The sequence below is a fragment of the Mus musculus genome, chromosome 4 (genome assembly GCF_000001635.26).
Source record: "Mus musculus strain C57BL/6J chromosome 4, GRCm38.p6 C57BL/6J".
Lineage (NCBI taxonomy): Eukaryota > Metazoa > Chordata > Mammalia > Rodentia > Muridae > Mus > Mus musculus.
The window spans coordinates 108,327,372-108,344,782 of NC_000070.6; the positions used below are offsets into that span (position 1 = coordinate 108,327,372).

The 17,411-nt window shown below is 45.8% G+C and overlaps 1 protein-coding gene across 1 annotated transcript; it reads left to right on the plus strand.

Moving 5' to 3' along the window:
* Positions 1-780: 780 nt before the first annotated feature.
* Positions 781-13,347, plus strand: Coa7 (cytochrome c oxidase assembly factor 7). The gene is made up of 3 exons (NM_027250.4): positions 781-919; positions 4,840-4,980; positions 10,752-13,347. The coding sequence occupies exons 1-3, from the start codon at positions 814-816 to the stop codon at positions 11,198-11,200; spliced, it is 696 nt and encodes a 231-aa protein (NP_081526.1). The 5' UTR covers positions 781-813; the 3' UTR covers positions 11,201-13,347.
* The last annotated feature ends 4,064 nt before the right edge of the window (positions 13,348-17,411 follow it).

Genomic DNA, 17,411 nt, shown 5'->3' on the forward strand with positions numbered 1-17,411 from the left:
GAAAGATGTGTCATGGAACTGCTTTTAAAACCATGAGTCCATTCCCAATCGGCCTTTCCCTTTCTCCTTGCCCCAATAAACCTCTTCGGTAAGATCTGTTGCATCATATGACTTCATAGTGTTCCTTGGCTTCAATCCGCCATGCTGCTGTTCTAAAACTATTATAGTGACCATGTTGTCACTATAATCCCGACCACTGATGTGTTCTAATCATAACTCGCAGTCATATTAATATGGATGATTTTGATGGGTCTACAAAGAATATAGAGATAAGGGCATCCCGTGGCAATTGCACAGATTTATTTATTTCGGTTTTTCCGGCCATATTTGGGACACACAAGGTATTCAAAATGCTTGCCACCCAAATGAACGAATGCTTTCGGAATAGATTTCAAGTTCTGTTTTACGATGCTTCAGAGTACTTGGTGGTGAGCTGCAGCCCAACGCTGTAAGCTTTGGTAAGGCTGGGACCTGAGCTCCCGGCTGTGTCGGCTTTAGAACCGGAACTGAAGAATGTCTGGCTGATCCAGACTACAGGGAGAAAACCATTAAGGGGCAGTATGGCCTCAGATAAACCGACGCAGAAACCTGGGAGAGGGCTGTCCAAAAAGAAGAATAAAAGCCTGGAGGGGTGGGGGGGGTGGGGAGCTACCACCGCAAAGGATGATGGGAAGCGGTAATCGTCTCCTTCCTTCCAACCCGCCCCCGTACTGAGGAGCGCTGACGTCACGCACGCCGCCGGCATGCCCCGCCCCTGGGCTGGCTCACGTAACTGAGGGTGGAGCCACAAAGCGATTTGTGGGAGTCGGAATCATGGCGGGCTTGGTTGACTTCCAGGACGAGGAGCAGGTGAAGTCCTTCCTGGAGAACATGGAGGTGGAGTGTCACTACCAATGCTACCGCGAGAAGGACCCGGAGGGTGAGCGCCAACTGCGCAGCCTGGGACATAGGGGAGGGGAGCGAGCGTGGGGTGCAGTCGTGGTCACGTGGCGGGCCGAGGACGCCTAAGGACCGGGTCAGGGTCACTACGGGCCTGTGGGCGGGAAGTTGTAGTGCATCGGGGGCGGGGCCTGCAGCGGAGGGCGGAGCCCTCAGGCTAGATGCTGTGTAGTCAAGTTTAGGGTGCTAGGACTGGAGGTGTGAGGGTGAAGTAGAACCTCGGTGTACATGTCTTTGAGGGAATCATTTAACATGCAGGAAATAAATGAAATATATGCTAGTAGTAAATGCGAGCCAGAATTGGTTGGCATCTTGCACCTGTAATTCTAGCGTTCGGGAGGCTGAGGAAGGAGGATCACTTAGAACTCAGGAGTTAAGGACTAGCCTGAACTACATAGCAAAACCCGGCCCAAAAAAAGAATTGGAGAGGGAGATTGGAGTGGTGGTCCAGTAATTAGGAGCCCATTTAAAGTTCTAGGAGATCCAATGCCTCTGGCCTCTGCTGCCACCACACCACATGCTCGTATACACACATCCATAATTTAAAATAATAAAAATTAAATCTTTTTTTTTTTGAGACTGTCATTATGTAGCCTTGACTGGCCTAGAACTTACAGTGTAGGCCACGCTAGCCTTGGACTCAGAACTGCTTCCTCTATCTTCTGAGTTTTTGGCATGAGCCACAGGCCTGTTAACAAATTAATAAATTAATTAATTTGTTGAGGTGTTATTCTTTGTGTAGTCCTGACTGTCCTTCTGTTGATCAGGCTAGCCTGAAACTAAGATATCTGCAAGCTTCTGTTTCTCAAGTGCTAGAAGGTGTGGGCTGCCACCATCCAGCACAAAATTTTAAAAAAAAATTTTTTTTTTGTTTTAGTTTTTTCGAGGGAAAAAAAAGTTTTTTTAAGGTAAGTGAAATGTGATAAAAAGAACTGAGTGAAGGGCACTGCCCAATGACATGGCTTTTGAATAAAGCTTTGAAGGAGGAAAGGAACCATTGTAAGTCTTTGCCAGGCAGAGGTAATAAAAGGTCAGAAATTGACTATATTTATTTATTTATTATATGTAAGTACACTGTAGCTGTCTTCAGACACTCCAGAAGAGAGCATCAGATTTCATTACAGATGGTTGTGAGCCACCATGTGGTTGCTGGGATTTGAACTCAGGACCTTTGGAAGAGTAGTCGGTTTCCTTAACCACTGAGCCATCTCACCAGCCCCAGAAATGGACTCTTATGTGCAGTGAGGAGGTGGAGTGTATGAGTGACCAGTGCCCAAACAAGTGTCCAGTGTCTGTAGGTTGTTTTCCTATTGTTTTAATTAAGGGAAAAGAATGAAAATGGCTCTGGCCCTCCTTTCCAGTAGCTTACAGTCTAGTTCCCAAGAAATGACTTTCTGTTTCTTGAAATTAGTCCACTATAGTGTGACTCTGGATAAGGAACCCAGGATTATTCTGTTTGTTTGTTTGTTTGTTTGTTTGTTTTTTCGAGACAGGGTTTCTCTGTATAGCCCTGGCTGTCCTGGAACTCACTCTGCTGACCAGTCTGGCCTCGAACTCAGAAGTCTGCCTGCCTCTGCCTCCCGAGTGCTGGGACTAAAGGTGTGCACTACCACGCCCGGCTAAGATTATTCTTTGGGAGCTAGTCCATGTCCCAATTGAAGAGAAATTTCAGAGGAATTGACCTTCTGTGGTCTCTGAGGACCAGGGTGGTTGGGCATAGTCCACAGAGGCCAGCTGTGTAGTCAGTGCGGGAGAGGTTGGGGAACAGAGAGCTCTTTTGGAAGGTGAATTAAGGATTGCTCAGAATCAAGTCAAATTAATGTCTGTTTTGCAGTCCTGAGGCACAAAGCCAGGGCTTCTGAGTGTAGCGGGGAAGTTTTCTACCACTGGGCTCTAGCTCCAGTTCCAGATTAAGTTTGTTCAGGGAGCCCGGACTACAGTGTACCCTGCCTTTCTAAGCAAGGAATTTAGACCTGACTCTGTAGGCATGTTTGAGGAGTTTGTGGTAGTTGATATGAGTTACATGAAGGACATGTGGAGCAGGGAGTGCAGGAGAGCCCTGTGAGCACTGGCCATGGGCTGGGGTTGTAGGTTGGTTGGAAGAGCACTCACCTAGTGTACCTGAGGCCCTGACTGAGTACTAGGCCTGGCTCAGACTGCATATGCACATGCTTAGCATGAGATCCCAGCACTCAGGGAGGTAGAGCAACAGGATCAGGGACATCCTTAGCTACATAGTGAGTTCTGGTCCAGCCTAGGTTATTTAAGACCCTGCCTCAAATTAAACAAACAAAAATAACATCAATTATTGTTATTATTCTTGGTGCAAACATATGCTCTTATGCAATTTTTTTTTGTTGTTTGTTTTTTTGTTTTGTTTTGTTTTGTTTTTTTGAGACAGGGTTTCTCTGTATAGCCCTGGCTGTCCTGGAACTCACTCTGTAGACCAGGCTGGCCTCGAACTCAGAAATCCGCCTGCCTCTGCCTCCCAAGTGCTGGGATGCCCGCTCAATGTTTTTTAAAATGCAAAGTGAATCTTAATCACTTCCCTTCTCTTGAAGAGATTTCTCAGTCGGTAGCTTACTTGTGTGGTTTTCCATTGTGGGGACTGGGATTAAACCAAGGGCCTCCCGAGCTCTAGGCAAGGACTATGTCACTGAGTTCCACTCCTCCAGCCCCGCTTTCCTACTCCTAAGAACCCTTTGTGCGTTATGGTCTGTAGTAACATGCCCATTGTGGAGAGAGGCGCAGCTCTAATTTCTTCATGTGTTTGAGGTTCTTGCCTCCCTAACCCATACCGCCTTATCTTGGCCTCCTTCTACCACATTTGTGCCGTGTTTATTTCCCCTTCCACCTGTTTCTGGACTCTCTCCATTTCTTTGTCTTGATTCGATAGGGATGGAGCCACCCAGGGCCTTGTACTTTGCCTTGTCATGCATGGAGTGACACCTTCAACTCCTTAGTCCTTATGTATCCTGTGCTCTCTTCAGCTCAGCTGTCACAGTCCTCCGTGGGACCTTCCTTGGTGCCCAAACTGTCTTAACCATAAGACATACAATGAACTTTCTCATCAGGCTGTTCTATTTCAGTTATAACTTAGTGTTTGAAAACACTGCATTTCTTTAATGTATCTCCTCCTTTCCTAGCCTGCCTGAATGGTTCTCTTTCACAAGGTTGTGAAGGGTGACTTTGAACTCCTTATCACGTCTCCACCTTGGGAGTGCAGGCACCATAGATGTGCACTTGCATGCCTGGCTTAAGCGTATAAATATCAAAAGGGCAAATGACAATATTCCCAGCAGCTCTGAATGTGTCATATACCTTTATACATGAGCTGGTGTGTGTGTGTGTGTGTGTGTGTGTGTGTGTGTGTGTGTGTGTGTGTTTTCAAATATTTGATGACTGAAAATGAAGGAGAATAGTCTTTGATGTTGCTGGGAACGCTAAGAGGCTGGCTAGAACTGGAACATCCTAGATATGGAAAACTATTTCCCACTGCTTTGGTAGCTTCCCTTTCTATTTTCAGGACTTCAGGTTTCCCCAGGCCAGGTAGTAAGGTAATTACATCTGATTTCTGGTTTTCTGCTGCAAAAGGCATCCACAAACTCTTTCTAGGTTTTAGTGTTTTTATTACAGACCTTGCAGAGAGGTTCCAAAGCTAGCAAAGTGTCAGTCATGGGAAGTCAGCTAGGGTTAGGCCTGGCTGGTCTGCCAGGGGTGAATCTTCCAGATCTGAACATTGCTGGCCAGCGGGGGGACATGTCCCCTTTTAAGAAGGGCTGGACACTTCGTTTCTGTGCTAAATCTGACTGGCACGTTTGAGAGCTAGGCTTGCTCTGATTGTACCTGGGCCCCTGAACAGCAGCTGCTGGCACGATTGACCTCTTGCCTCCTCTCTAGGTTGCTATCGGCTGGTGGACTATCTGGAAGGAATCCAAAAGAATTTTGATGAAGCCGCAAAGGTGCTGAAGTTCAACTGTGAGAAATACGGGCATGGTGACAGCTGTTACAAGCTGGGGGCTTATTACGTGACTGGCAAAGGTGAGCTTCGGGGCTTCTCAGGCATGGGGGACTGTGGTGCACAGAGTACACACAGGGGCTCAGCAGGGAGGTAGTGGAAGGACTTGAACTGTAAGTGAAGCAACCTCTGGGTTTCTGTTTGCACATTGTAGGACCTTGACTGGTTCTCTCTCTTTTTTTTTTTTTTTTTTTGGTTTTCCGAGAAAGGGTTTCTCTGTAGCCCTTAGCCCTAGCTGTCCTGGAACTCACTCTGTAGACCAGGTTGGCCTCGAACTCGGAAACCCACCTGCCTCTGCCTCCCAAGTGCTGGGATTAAAGGTATGTGCCACCATAGCCCGGCTTATTTTTTTATTTTATATGTGTATACGCAGCTGTCTTCAGACACAGCAGAAGAAGGCATTGGGTTCCATTACAGATGGTTGTGAGCCACCATGTAGTTGCTGGGAATTGAAATCAGAACCTCTGGAAGAGCAGTCAATACTCTTAACCATTGAGCCATCTCTCCAGCCCCCCCAAAAAAATCTTTTTTGGTTTTTTGAGACAGGGTTTCTCTGTGTAGCCCTGGCTATCCTGGAACTCACTTTGTAGACCAGGCTGGCCTCAAACTCAGAAATCTGCCTGCCTATGGCTCCTAAGTGCTGGGATTAAAGGCCTATGCCACCACGCCCAGCTCAAAAAATCTTTTTTTTTAAAGATTTATTTATTTATTATATGTAAGTAGCAGTCCTCAAATACTCCAGAAGAGGGCATCAGATTTCGTTACGGATGGTTGTGAGCCACCATGTGGTTGCTGGGATTTGAACTTGGGACCTTCGGAAGAGCAGTCGGTGCTCTTAACCACTGAGCCATCTCACCAGCCCCTCAAAAAATCTTTTTAAAATTATATTTACTTATTTTGATATGGGGCAGGTGTGTACTGTGTCTTACATGTGGAGATCATAGGACAACAGAGGATCTTTACATAGCCCAGGCTGTCTTCAAACTCACAAACTCCATCTGCCTCTAACTCTTGAGTGCTGGATTTAAAGGTGTGCACCATTAGATCCAGCTCAATTTTTTTTTTTAAAGCAGAGTTTTACTGTAGCTTTATTTTATCCTGGCTAGAGTCATCTCAAAGGAGGAAGCCCCAGTTGAAAAAATGCCTCCATTAGATCAGGCTGCAGGCAGCCCTGTAGGGCATTTTCTTTTTCTTTTTTTCTCTCTCTCTCTTTTTTTTTTTTTTTTTTTTTTTGGTTTTTTTGAGACAGGGTTTCTCTGAATAGTCCTGGCTGTCCTGGAACTCAGTCTGTAGACCAGGCTGGCCTCAAACTCAGAAATCCTCCTACCTCTGCCTCTGCCTCCCAAATGCTGGGATTAAAGATGTGCACCACTATGCCTGGCAGGCATTTTCTTTTTTTTTTTGGTTTTTCGAGACAGGGTTTCTCTGTATAGCCCTGGCTGTCCTGGAACTCACTTTGTAGACCGAGTGCTGGGATTAAAGGCGTGCACCACCACGCCCGGTGGTCGGCAGGCATTTTCTTAATTAGTATAGATGTGGGAAGGTCCAGCCCATTGTGGGTGGTACCATCCCTGGGCTGGTGGTCCTGTGTTCTATAAGAAGCAGTCTGAGCAAACCATGGGGAGCAAGCCAGAAAGTAGCACCCTCCATGACCTCTGCATCAGCTCCTGCCTCTGGGTTTCTATCCTGCTTGAGTTCCTGTCCTGACTTCCTTCAGTGATGGACTATGGAAATGTAGGCAAATGAACCCTGTCCTCCCCACCTTGCTTTTAGTAATGCTGTTTCAGTGCAGCAATAGAAACTGATAGGTTATTTCTCTGCCAGTGATGGGAGCCAATTCAAGCCAGATTAGATTATATTAAAGGCAGGTTTATTGGAAAGCTGCTCTTGGGCGAGTTCACTGGCCCCAAGAATTGGAGTCACCATGGGTGGTGGGTCAAGAAAAAAGGAGACGTGGTGGCGCACACCTTTAATCCCAGGCAGAGGCAGGCGGATTTCTGAGTTCAAGGCCAGCATAGTCTACAAAGTGAGTTCCAGGACAGCCAGGGCTACACAGAGAAACCCTGTCTCAACCCCCCCCCCCCCCAAAAAAAAAGAAAAGAAAAGAAAAGAAAAGAAAGGGAGCCGGAAGACAAGGCACAAGCCAGGGTTGGGGGGTGGGGGAGGGGGATGTCTGGATTATATAGGGAAGAGCCTCTAGGGCAAGGGCAGCCCAGCCTCTGGTCTAGAAAGTTCAGGGTTAAGGGCAAGATATGCCAGGTAGGGACTGAGGGATGCTGGGGGAACCTGGAAGCCAGGTCTGCTTTGATATGTGAAATATGTACCTCAGTCCCTTGTCACAGGGCCTAAAACCAAACAAACCCTAACTAAGACACTGGTATAGAATTTAATTTGTGGTCCACACTTGCCTGGGATGTTCAGGAACCTCCAAGCTCTGCTTGCTGAGTGAGAAATTAAGCATGACAACCATCCTAGCTAAGGCTAGGATGGTTTTTAACTGTGTCCCAGTTTTATCATCTGTAAACTGGGAGAAGTAGGACCTGGACTTAGTTGGACTACAGATTGAGATCCTGTCTCAGAAGTCAAAGTAAAACATAATGAAAGAAGTAGTTCTAGCTCCATAGGATTGTTGTGAGGATAAATACATGGATGGATGTGTGGATGGATGTGTGGATGGATGGGGTGGGTGGGTGGGTAGATGATGGGGTAGGTGGGTGGGTGGATGGATGGAGTGGGTGGATGGATAGTTGATAGATAGTATAGGTATGAAATGCCAACTTGAGAAGACTACAGACCACCAAGAGTATAAGTCCAATACAGAGTTCTTTAAGCTAGGCAGTGGTAGCACATGCCTTTAATCCCAGCACTTGGGAGGCAGAGGCAGTCGGATTTCTGAGTTCGAGGCCAGACTGGTCTACAGAGTGAGTTCCAGGACTGCCAGGACTATACAGAGAAACCCTGCCTCGAGAAAAACAAAAGAAAAGAAAGAAAAAAAAAAGAGTTCTTTATTTGTCAGTGGCTGAGAGCAGACTCAAACCAGAAAGAACCCTCTGCCAGAATTGAAGTAGGGTGGGTTGCTAAAGTCCAGATCGCAATTATATCACATCAGCCGGGTGTGGAGGCGCATGTCTTTAATCCCAGCATTTGGGAGTCAGAGGCAGGTAAATTTCTTGAGTTCCAGGACAGCCAAGGCTACACAGAGAAACCCTGTCTCGAAAAACCAGAGGCATGGGGTAGGGGTGGGGGTCAGTTTGTTAAAACAATTTGTTTTATGTTGGAAACAATGGACCTCCGGAAGCTGTATGAGAATGTTCTGCTCAGCAGGATGTGGTAGGGTGTGTGCTGGAGAGCAGTTGGATAGAATTCCATAAGCTAGAACAAAATGGAAGTACTTTGGGCAGTTCGGGTAAAGATATTAATATGTGGGCTATAGAGATGGCTCAGTGGTTCAGAGCACTGGTTCTGGCAGGTGACCCAGGTTCACAACCATTTGTGACTCTAGTTCCAGGAGACTCAACTTATGACCTCCTTAGGCACCAGGCACACACAGTGGTGCATGTACATATACACAGGCAAAATGCTTGTATAAAATAAATAAAAATTAAAAATAAAATATTAGTAAAGCTATCAGAATATGCTGAGCACAGAGTGAGAGTTGAATAATTAGCCTTTATATTTTTTCTCATGCCCTAATTATCTCATAAATAATGCTAAGTTTTTGCCAGATAACAAGTTATCTCTTCTTCTCTATGGGTTAGGAGTTTGGGGTTGGTTTAGCTTGTCTTTGGACAAGGAGGCATTGCTGTAGTCATTGGAAGGTTTGATTGAAGTTGCCATTTAGATGTTGGCTTACTCACTGGCCTGATGGCAAGGCCTTGCTCCTGACAGCTATGGTCAGGAGCCCCCTGTGAGCTCTCCATCTCTCCTGGGCTGCAGGATCATGCTAGCTTCCTTCAAAGTAAGTACCCCAGTAAAGAGAATCCAAAAATGTTTGACTCAGTGGTTTACATTGGTTGCTCTTCCAGGAGAGCTGGGTTCCATCCCCAGTACCCACATAGCAGTTACAACTTTCTGTAATTCCAATTCTCTAGTATCTGATGCCCCATAGGCATGCATATGATACAGACATACATACAGGCACTCATCTGTATTCATTAAGATAAGAAAGAGGGGAAGGTGGGAAAGGAGAGAGCATTGAACAGTCCCAGCATTTGGAGACAAGCAGCTGTGTATCTTATGAGGCTAGCCTGAGCTACATAAGGAAGCTCCAGGATAGCAAAACTATATAATAGAAAGTTCTTTTCTTAAAAAGAGATGGAGAAGAGAATTCAATGCCGTTTTAAAGATTTATTTTATGTATATGAGTACACTGTAGCTGTCTTCAGACACACCAGAAGAGGGCATCAGATCCCATTACAGATGGTTGTGAGCCACCATGTGGTTGCTAGGAATTGAACTCAGGACCTCTGGAAGAGTAGTCAGTGCTCTTAACCACTGAACCCATCTCTCCAGCCCAAAATAAATAATTCTTTTTTTTTTTCTTTTTTAAAGAGGGGAACAAGTCACTAAATTTGGCTCATGGGAAGAAGAAAGGACTTGAGTTCCAGTCCTTATCAGTCCATGGTACATCTCTAACCCTAGCACTCAAGAGTTCAAGGCCAGAATGAGCACGTGTAATAAGACTCTATTTCAAAAAGAACAAACAAAATCCCAGAACTGTGGATAAATAAAAATTGACCAGCACTTTTTTTTTTTTTTCAGACAACCTTATGTAGCTTAGGTGATCTCAGACTTTCTCTCTTGCCTCTGCTTTCTCTGTGTCGAGATTATAGGTGGTTCCCGCCATTCCCAGCTCCTGGGGCATTTCTTTCCTTTTTAGTTGTTTAGGGGTTTTGTTTGTTGTGTTTGTTAATTTGTTTTTTGTTTGTTTGTTTGTTTGAGACAAGATCTCTAGACCTGGGTGCCATTGAACTCACAGATATCCCCCTGCCTACTGCCTTTCAAGTGCTGAGATTAAAGGCTTGTAGCACTCATTGGGCTTTTTTTGTTTGTTTGACTGTTTGTTTGTTTTTAAGTCTGCCCTGGAAGGTTAGTTCCTGGAGCTTTGTAGGATCAGAATCCTTAGGTTCTCCAGGTCCTTGTGCACAGAGTATTCGCATAAATACACATCCTTCTATACACTTGAAATCATTTCTAGTTTGTGTTACCTAAGACAGGATAATCTCTAATGTAAATAGTTGTCATACATTGGACTGTTCTGGGAATAATGACGGGAAAATCCATGCATTTTTAGCACAGCCATGTTTTTTTCCCTGAATATTTTCAGTCCATGGTTTGTTAAATTTGCAGCTGCTGTCTGGTTTGAATGCTGTAATGGTACTTTTAACTAATGGGATCTGCATATGCAGAACTCATAAATATGTAGGGCCAACTGTAAGTTTAGACTAAGAAACATTCAGTTACTTATTTTAAAATGCTCTGTCCTCACTGAAGCCCCAGGAGATAGTCTCTGGTACTCTGACTTGGCATGTCTCTTCCTGTCTCGGCTTCCCTATAGGATAGTGAGGGAACCAAAGATTTCATGGCTACCTAACTGGCTACCCTCCTCCATCTTGCTTTAGCTCACAGGACTTGACTCAGGGATTGTTCCCCAACCTTGGCTAGAAACAAAGGTTCGGCCCTGGTGACTGGGGATTGAACCCAGGCCCTCCTACTGTTAAGCAAACACTCTCCCACTGGGCTTTCTGGCCAGCCCCTGAGTTTACTTTTTCTTCTTTGTTTTCTGTCTTTGCAGGTGGCCTGACTCAGGACCTAAAGGCTGCCTCTTCCTGCTTTCTGATGGCCTGTGAGAAACCAGGAAAGAAGTCTGTTGAATCCTGTCACAACGTTGGACTACTGGCGCATGATGGACAGGTCAATGAGGATGGCCAGCCTGACCTGGGGAAGGCCAGGGACTACTACAGCAGGGCCTGTGATGGTGGCTATGCAGCCAGCTGCTTCAACCTCAGTGCCATGTTTCTACAGGGTGCCCCTGGCTTTCCTAAGGACATGGGTCTGGCGTGTAAATATTCAATGAAGGCCTGTGACCTGGGCCATGTCTGGGCCTGCGCCAATGCCAGCCGCATGTACAAGCTGGGAGATGGTGTTGATAAGGACGAGGCCAAGGCTGAAGTGCTGAAAAACAGGGCCCGGCAGCTGCACAAAGAACAGCAGAAAAACGTCCAACCTCTAACATTTGGGTAGTGCGTTGCCCAGCCCCCTTTCCAGCAACAGACGATTCACCCTGGCAGCTCCTCTCCCACCCGAGAGGAGCCCTTGGAGGTCACTCAGTGCCATCTGCTCCAGCTTGTCACCTGCTGGGAGTGGCTAGAGTGTTTTAGTAAATGATCCTTTGTGTGTACTCTGTGAAGACACCTACGTTTATGGGGGTGTGTCTTAATTTCTAAACTGGACCTGTGAGAGGAGTAAACGGCAGAGCCGTAGACTTTTGGGGGCTGGGGAGACAAAGAGAAGTTGGGAAACTTAGCAGCCTGGGCCTGAAAGAATCAGCCATCGTTATCATTTTAGTTGGAAGAGCTTGAAAATTAGAAAGTATCCTAATTTGCATAACAGAGGTCTTAGAACATGGAGGCAGTCACGACTGCCGCCCTCTGCCTTACGTAACCCAGCCGTGGTGTGTGGTGTGGGCTCCTTGTCGATGCAGTCAGACCTTTCCGCAGACTTAGAGGGATCAGGGGCCTCGTGCTGAAGAAGGCTGAGGTGGTTACATTAGCCTTGCTTCCCCTCCTCTCGACAAATCTCTGCAGTTCAAAATTAGCCTCTCGACTGGCTCTGCTCCTCCAGGGAAGACAGATGACTCTGGAAGCAGCTCCAGCTAGGAATTTGGGACATGATGACAGGAAGCTGTCCACTGAGCCTCTCCTCTCTTCTCCCCTCCCCTCCCCTCCCCTTTTCTTTTCTTTCTTTTTCAAACAGACCCTTGTGCTGCCTTCTGCTGGCCTTGCCCTAGCCCTGCCCCAGCCCCACTGGTGCTGGGGTTACAGGCACGCACCACTGTGCCAGGCAGGACTGAGTCTGTTAAACAGGCGAATGCAGTGTTTCAGGTGCTTTTCCATCTGCTGTGCTGCTGTTCTCCAGATCCTGGCAGGATGCAGTGTGTTCATCATGGTGTGTATGTGTGTGTGCCCTTTTAAGAATTTTTTCCCTTCTGTTGTAACTCTACTTGTCACCAGGGGGCGAGCTTGTCCTTTTTCTCTGATAATTCTACCGTTGTCTGTCACTACCCTGGTCCCCCTATGTGGCAGTGTGGCAGCTAGCTTCCCAAGAAGACAGGCTTGCCTTTGAAGGTTGAGAGCACAGCCCCCTGCCTTCCGAAGTCCATTCAGGAGAGAGTTTTTCCTGAGTGCAGAAACAGCTTTTAAAAGACATCAAGTTTGTTTTCAGAATGTCTTGAAAATAGTATTTGGTGTGATTGAACACCATAGGCCAATGAGCATTGGAAAGGTGCTAATCATGCCTGGGCAACTACATAAAAACCACAGGAACACTTCTGCAGTGCCTGATGACCCACGTTTAGTCCCTGAGAGCGAGCGCACAGTGGAAGTAGACAGCTGATTCCTGCACATTGCCCTCTAACCCACAAAGGAGTGCACACACAATCAATGAATACATGTAATAAAACACGTGAAACAAGACAAATGATTTTTAAAAAGCCATGTGTGGTGGTGCACTTTGGAGGCAGAGACAGCCTGGTGCACATAGGAAGTTCCAGGGGTACATAGTGAGACCCTGTCTAAAGAAGAAAAAAAAAAAAAGAAAGAAATGGCAAATGTATGTGTGAGATGCCCTCTGCAGCATGACAGGAGGGGTGCAGACTGCACTGCACACACTGCTGTGACTAGAGGGGCCACACACCAACGCAGGAGGAATGCAGAGTGGCAGGGACGTGCATCACGAACTGGGACACAGTGGCACAGCCACTTGCAGAGACAGTATTTAAAGGAAACGTACAGCATCTTTTGGTAATCTTGTCCCTTTATAATTCCCCAGGGGAATTAGAAATATGCTCGTACCAAAATGCATGTGCATTTTCTTAGGAGCCTGTTTATAATTGCCAAAACTTGGAAGCAGTGACGGTGTCCTTCAGTAAACACAAGGATAAATGGTACATTCAGTGATGGAATATTTACTTCAGAAAAGAATCACAAAAGACAGAGAGGGCCCTATTGAATGAAAGGCCAACCAATCCATTCTGGATTACAACTGGAGGATACTGGTATCCTCAAAAAGTGGACCCATACTTTTGGTCTTAGATTTGGAGACAGAGACGGGTGATCTCTTGAGTTGGAGGCCATTTAGGGTTAGATATAACAACTTTGTCATGAAAAACCAAAAGAAAGAAGGAAGGAAAGAAACAGTACGTTAGAGCTTGGCAGTGTGTCTCAGTGGTAGAGTACTGTGTTCCAGCACTGCAGTTAAATCTGAGGTGGCCGACTGCAGAGCTGGCTCAGCAGACAGGAGCACTCGCTGCTCTTACTGAGGACCTGAGTTTGGTTCTATCACCCACATGTCGGCTCAGAAACTTCTCCGTCTAGTCCCGGGGGATCTGATAACCTCTTCTGGCCTCTGTAGGCGAATATGGAACACCGATATATATGCAAGCAAAAGTCTTATACACAACATAAAGTTCTAAAAAGTTCACGTGACAGGACAATTGGAAAACTTTTTTTTTTTTTTCTGAGACAGGGTTTCTCTGTGTAGCCCTGGCTGTACTGGAACTCACTCTGTAGACCAGGCTGGCCTCTGAACTCAGAAATCCGCCTGCCTCTGCCTCTGAGTGCTGGGATTAAAGGCTTGCGCCACCACACCTGGCTGGGAGAACATTTTTTCAGGCACACGAGACCACTCTGTTGGTACTCTTGACAGTGAATACAGGTCATGAGCCATCTTTTCACATTGGTAAAACGTGAAGAGTTAACCATGAAGTAAGCGAGGGCTTTACGGATGGCGCGTGCGCATAAGCCCTCTGCGGAGGGTGGCCAGGCTGTTTCATGTAAGGGCTGATTCTTTATACAGAGGAAATTACTATATTGTCTCAATTTTGCTATGAACCAAAGCTCTAAGAAAATGTATTCAAAACAGAATCACCCAGATACTACCTCAACCCAGTAGGACCACTACTATTAAAATAAACATCACATATAAATTGGAGTCTTACATACTGTTGGTTGGAATTTGTCAGCTTAGAAATAAATTTCTGTTTTATGAAATTGCTTGCAAATACTCGTGAGTATCAGCTTTGTAGAGAAAAAGCCTGGACTTCAGCTCTTACAGCTATTTACAGTTCTGGGTTAGTCAGAGGCAAACTTAAGCCTATATGTTTAGGCACCTGATAGTGAGAAAGATAAGAAATTTTAAATTAGCTCCTGGGAGCCAGTAATTCCACTTGTGTGTACACATCTGCAAAGCTGGATCTCCTGGGACATCTTTGTAGCCTGTGTTCATAGTAACATCAGCCAAAGGTCCAAGCAGCCCTCGTGTCAGTGAGTGAAGAGACACGGTGCCGGCACACAGCGCAAGCATCCACAGGAGAGGATTCTGATGTGATACCACATGAATAAACTGAAGACCCTGCTAAGTGAAATGAGCCAGTCACAAGAAGCTAAGTGACATATGTACTAGTATATAGCCGTGCGTGAAGAATTACTAAATGAACAGAGGTTTCAGGTTTGTAAGACAAAAACAATTGCTGGTGCTCGGTTGCAAGCGTGTGTAGGTCACCGGAGCTGGGTGAGCATGCATCTAGAATCTGTGAGCAGACAGGCAATCCTGTCTAAAAAAGGAAACCCAACAAAGACCTATCCTGTACATGTAAATATGGTTAAGATAATAAATAGTGTGTGTGTCTTAGCACCATTTTAAACTATTTACTTTTTTTAAGGCTAGGTCTCACTATGTAGCTCTGGTTGGCCTGGTGCCTTCTGTTCAGACTAGATTTGTCCTGAACTCAGAGATTTGCCTGCCTCCTCTTTCTAAGCACTGGGAATAAAGGTATGTGCCACCACATGTGGCCAGTATTTTTTTGTTTTTGTGTTGCTTTTCAAGACATGGTTTCTCTGTTTATCCTTGGCTGCTGTCCTGGAACTCACTTAGTAGACCAGGCTGGCCTCAAACTTACAGAGATCTGCATGCCTCTGCCTCCCACGTTCTGGGATTAAAGGTGTACGCCAATATCTTTTAAATGCAGAGTTAAAGATAGTATAGGAACTGGCAAGATTCCACAGCAGGTAAAGCCACTTGCTGCCAAGCCTGACTCCAGTAGGAAACAAAAAATACTATTTAAAAAAAATAAAAGTCTGGGCAGGCGTGGTGGCGTACACCTTTAATCCCAGCACTTGGGAGGCAGAGGCATGCAGATCTCTGTGAGTTTGAGACCAGCCTGGTCTACTAAGTGAGTTCCAGGACAGCCAGAGCTATACAGAGAAACCCTGTCTTTAAAAAAAAAAAAAAAAAAAAAAAAGTCCGCTGGGCAGTAGTGGCACACACACACAATTTGTTTTAATCTTATTCTTTAACATTTTAATTTTGCCTGCATTTATGTCTGTCTGCTTACCACTTGTATGCTGGTACCCTTGAGCTGGAGTCTCAGGAAGTTGTGAGCCACCATAATGGGTCCTGGGAACTAAACTCGGGTCCTCTAGAAGAACAAGTATGTGGTTTTGTTTTTGTTTTTGTTTTTGTTTTTGTTTTTTTGCGTTGTTTGGGGTATTTTGGTTTTTGGGGGGAGTGGCCAGAGGAGTGTAAGACAGGGTTTCTTTGTGTAGCCCTGGCCATCCTGGAACTCACTCTGTTTCCCACGTGGTTAGAGGCATGTGGCACCACCCTCTGGCTGAAGCAAGTGCACCCAGTGGCTAATAATGTCCCTCTAGGCCCCATCCAGAAACTGAGTGTTATATTCTGGGACAGGAGATGGCTCAGTGATGAAGAACACATACTGTCTTTACAGAGGACCTGACTTTGATTCTCAGCAACCATGTCAGGCAGCTCACAACGGCCTGTGATTACAAACCCGTGGATACAGTGCCTCTGGCCTTGGGGATGCCTGCACTCACGTGCATGTACCCATACACATAATGAAAATTAGCTTTCGGGCTGGAGAGATGGCTCAGCGGTTAAGAGCACTGACTGCTCTTCCGAAGGTCCTGAGTTCAAATCCCAGCAACCACATGGTGGCTCACAACCATCCATAACGAGATCTGATGCCCTCTTCTAGGTGTCTGAAGACAGCTACAATGTACTTAGATATAATAATAAAGAAATCTTAAAAAAAAAAGAAAATTAGCTTTCTTTTTTTCTTAAAGACTTGTTTACTATGTATAGATGTTCTGCCTGCATGTATGCCTGCACACCAGAGGAGGGCACTGTATCTCATTATAGATGGTTTTGCACCACCATGTGGTTGCTAGGAATTGAACTCAGAACCCTGGAAGAGCAGCCAGTACACTCAAACTTCTGAGCCATCTCTCCAGCTCCCAAAATTAGCCCTTTTTAAAATTAAGAATTGGTCCAGCATTTGGGAGGCAGAGACAGGTGGATCTTTGTGAGTCTGGTCTACAGAGTGAGTTCCAGGACAGTCGGGGTTGTTAGACAAAGAAACCCTGTATTGAAAAATCAAAACAACAACAAAACAGCCGGAAGAGGGAGACTGCTCAGTAGTTAAGAGTAGTTGCTGCTTTTGCAGAAGACACGGGTTCCCAGTACCTACGTAGTGCCTTACAGCTACCCCTAGCTCCAGTTCCAAAGGATCCAATGCCCTCTTCTGACCTCTTCAGGCACCAGGCACACATGAGTGTATGCATACACATAGACAAAACATAAAGATAATAATTTTTTAAACATTAAAATTATTCAAAACACTTCATAAATACGGGCATTCTCTGTCGCTAATACTTTGGCCTTTTTCTTTGCAAGAATCATCTTTGCAAAGCCAAGTGTGAGCCTGGTCTACAGAGTGAGGTCCAGGACAGCCAGGGCTACACAGAAAAACCCTGTCTTGAAAAACAAAACCAAACAAACAACAAACAAAGTCAAGTGTGATGGCTTTGAACCGCACAGCAGAGGCAGGTAGAGCTCTGAATTAAAGTCCAGTCTGGTCCACAGAGGGAGTTCCTGGACTCCACAGAAAAACCCTGTCTTGAAAAACCAAACAAAGAAAAAAGAGAGAGAGAGAAGAATCCTGTTTTCACAGTCACACGATGGCTTCTGAGATTCTGAAGGGACAGTTCACTTGGCCCTTGTGTACTCACTCTCATTTATGGAGTAATTTCTGCCTGGGACCTGAGGTGCCTGCCTCATTAGGTCACATCCTGAGATGGACCTGGGAACAATAGAGAAGGTTAGCTGTCAGAATGTTACATTTCAAGCCAGATGTGGTGTGTGCTTATAATCCCGGAGC

What these genes read in the sequence shown, in the direction of transcription:
- Coa7 (NM_027250.4), top strand. Translation starts at nt 814, where the DNA reads ATGGCGGGCTTGGTTGACTTCCAGGACGAGGAGCAGGTGAAGTCCTTC. An exon ending in CCGCGAGAAGGACCCGGAGG is followed by an intron (nt 920 to 4,839) that starts GTGAGCGCCAAC and finishes CCTCCTCTCTAG; the next exon opens with GTTGCTATCGGCTGGTGGAC. An exon ending in TTATTACGTGACTGGCAAAG is followed by an intron (nt 4,981 to 10,751) that starts GTGAGCTTCGGG and finishes CTGTCTTTGCAG; the next exon opens with GTGGCCTGACTCAGGACCTA.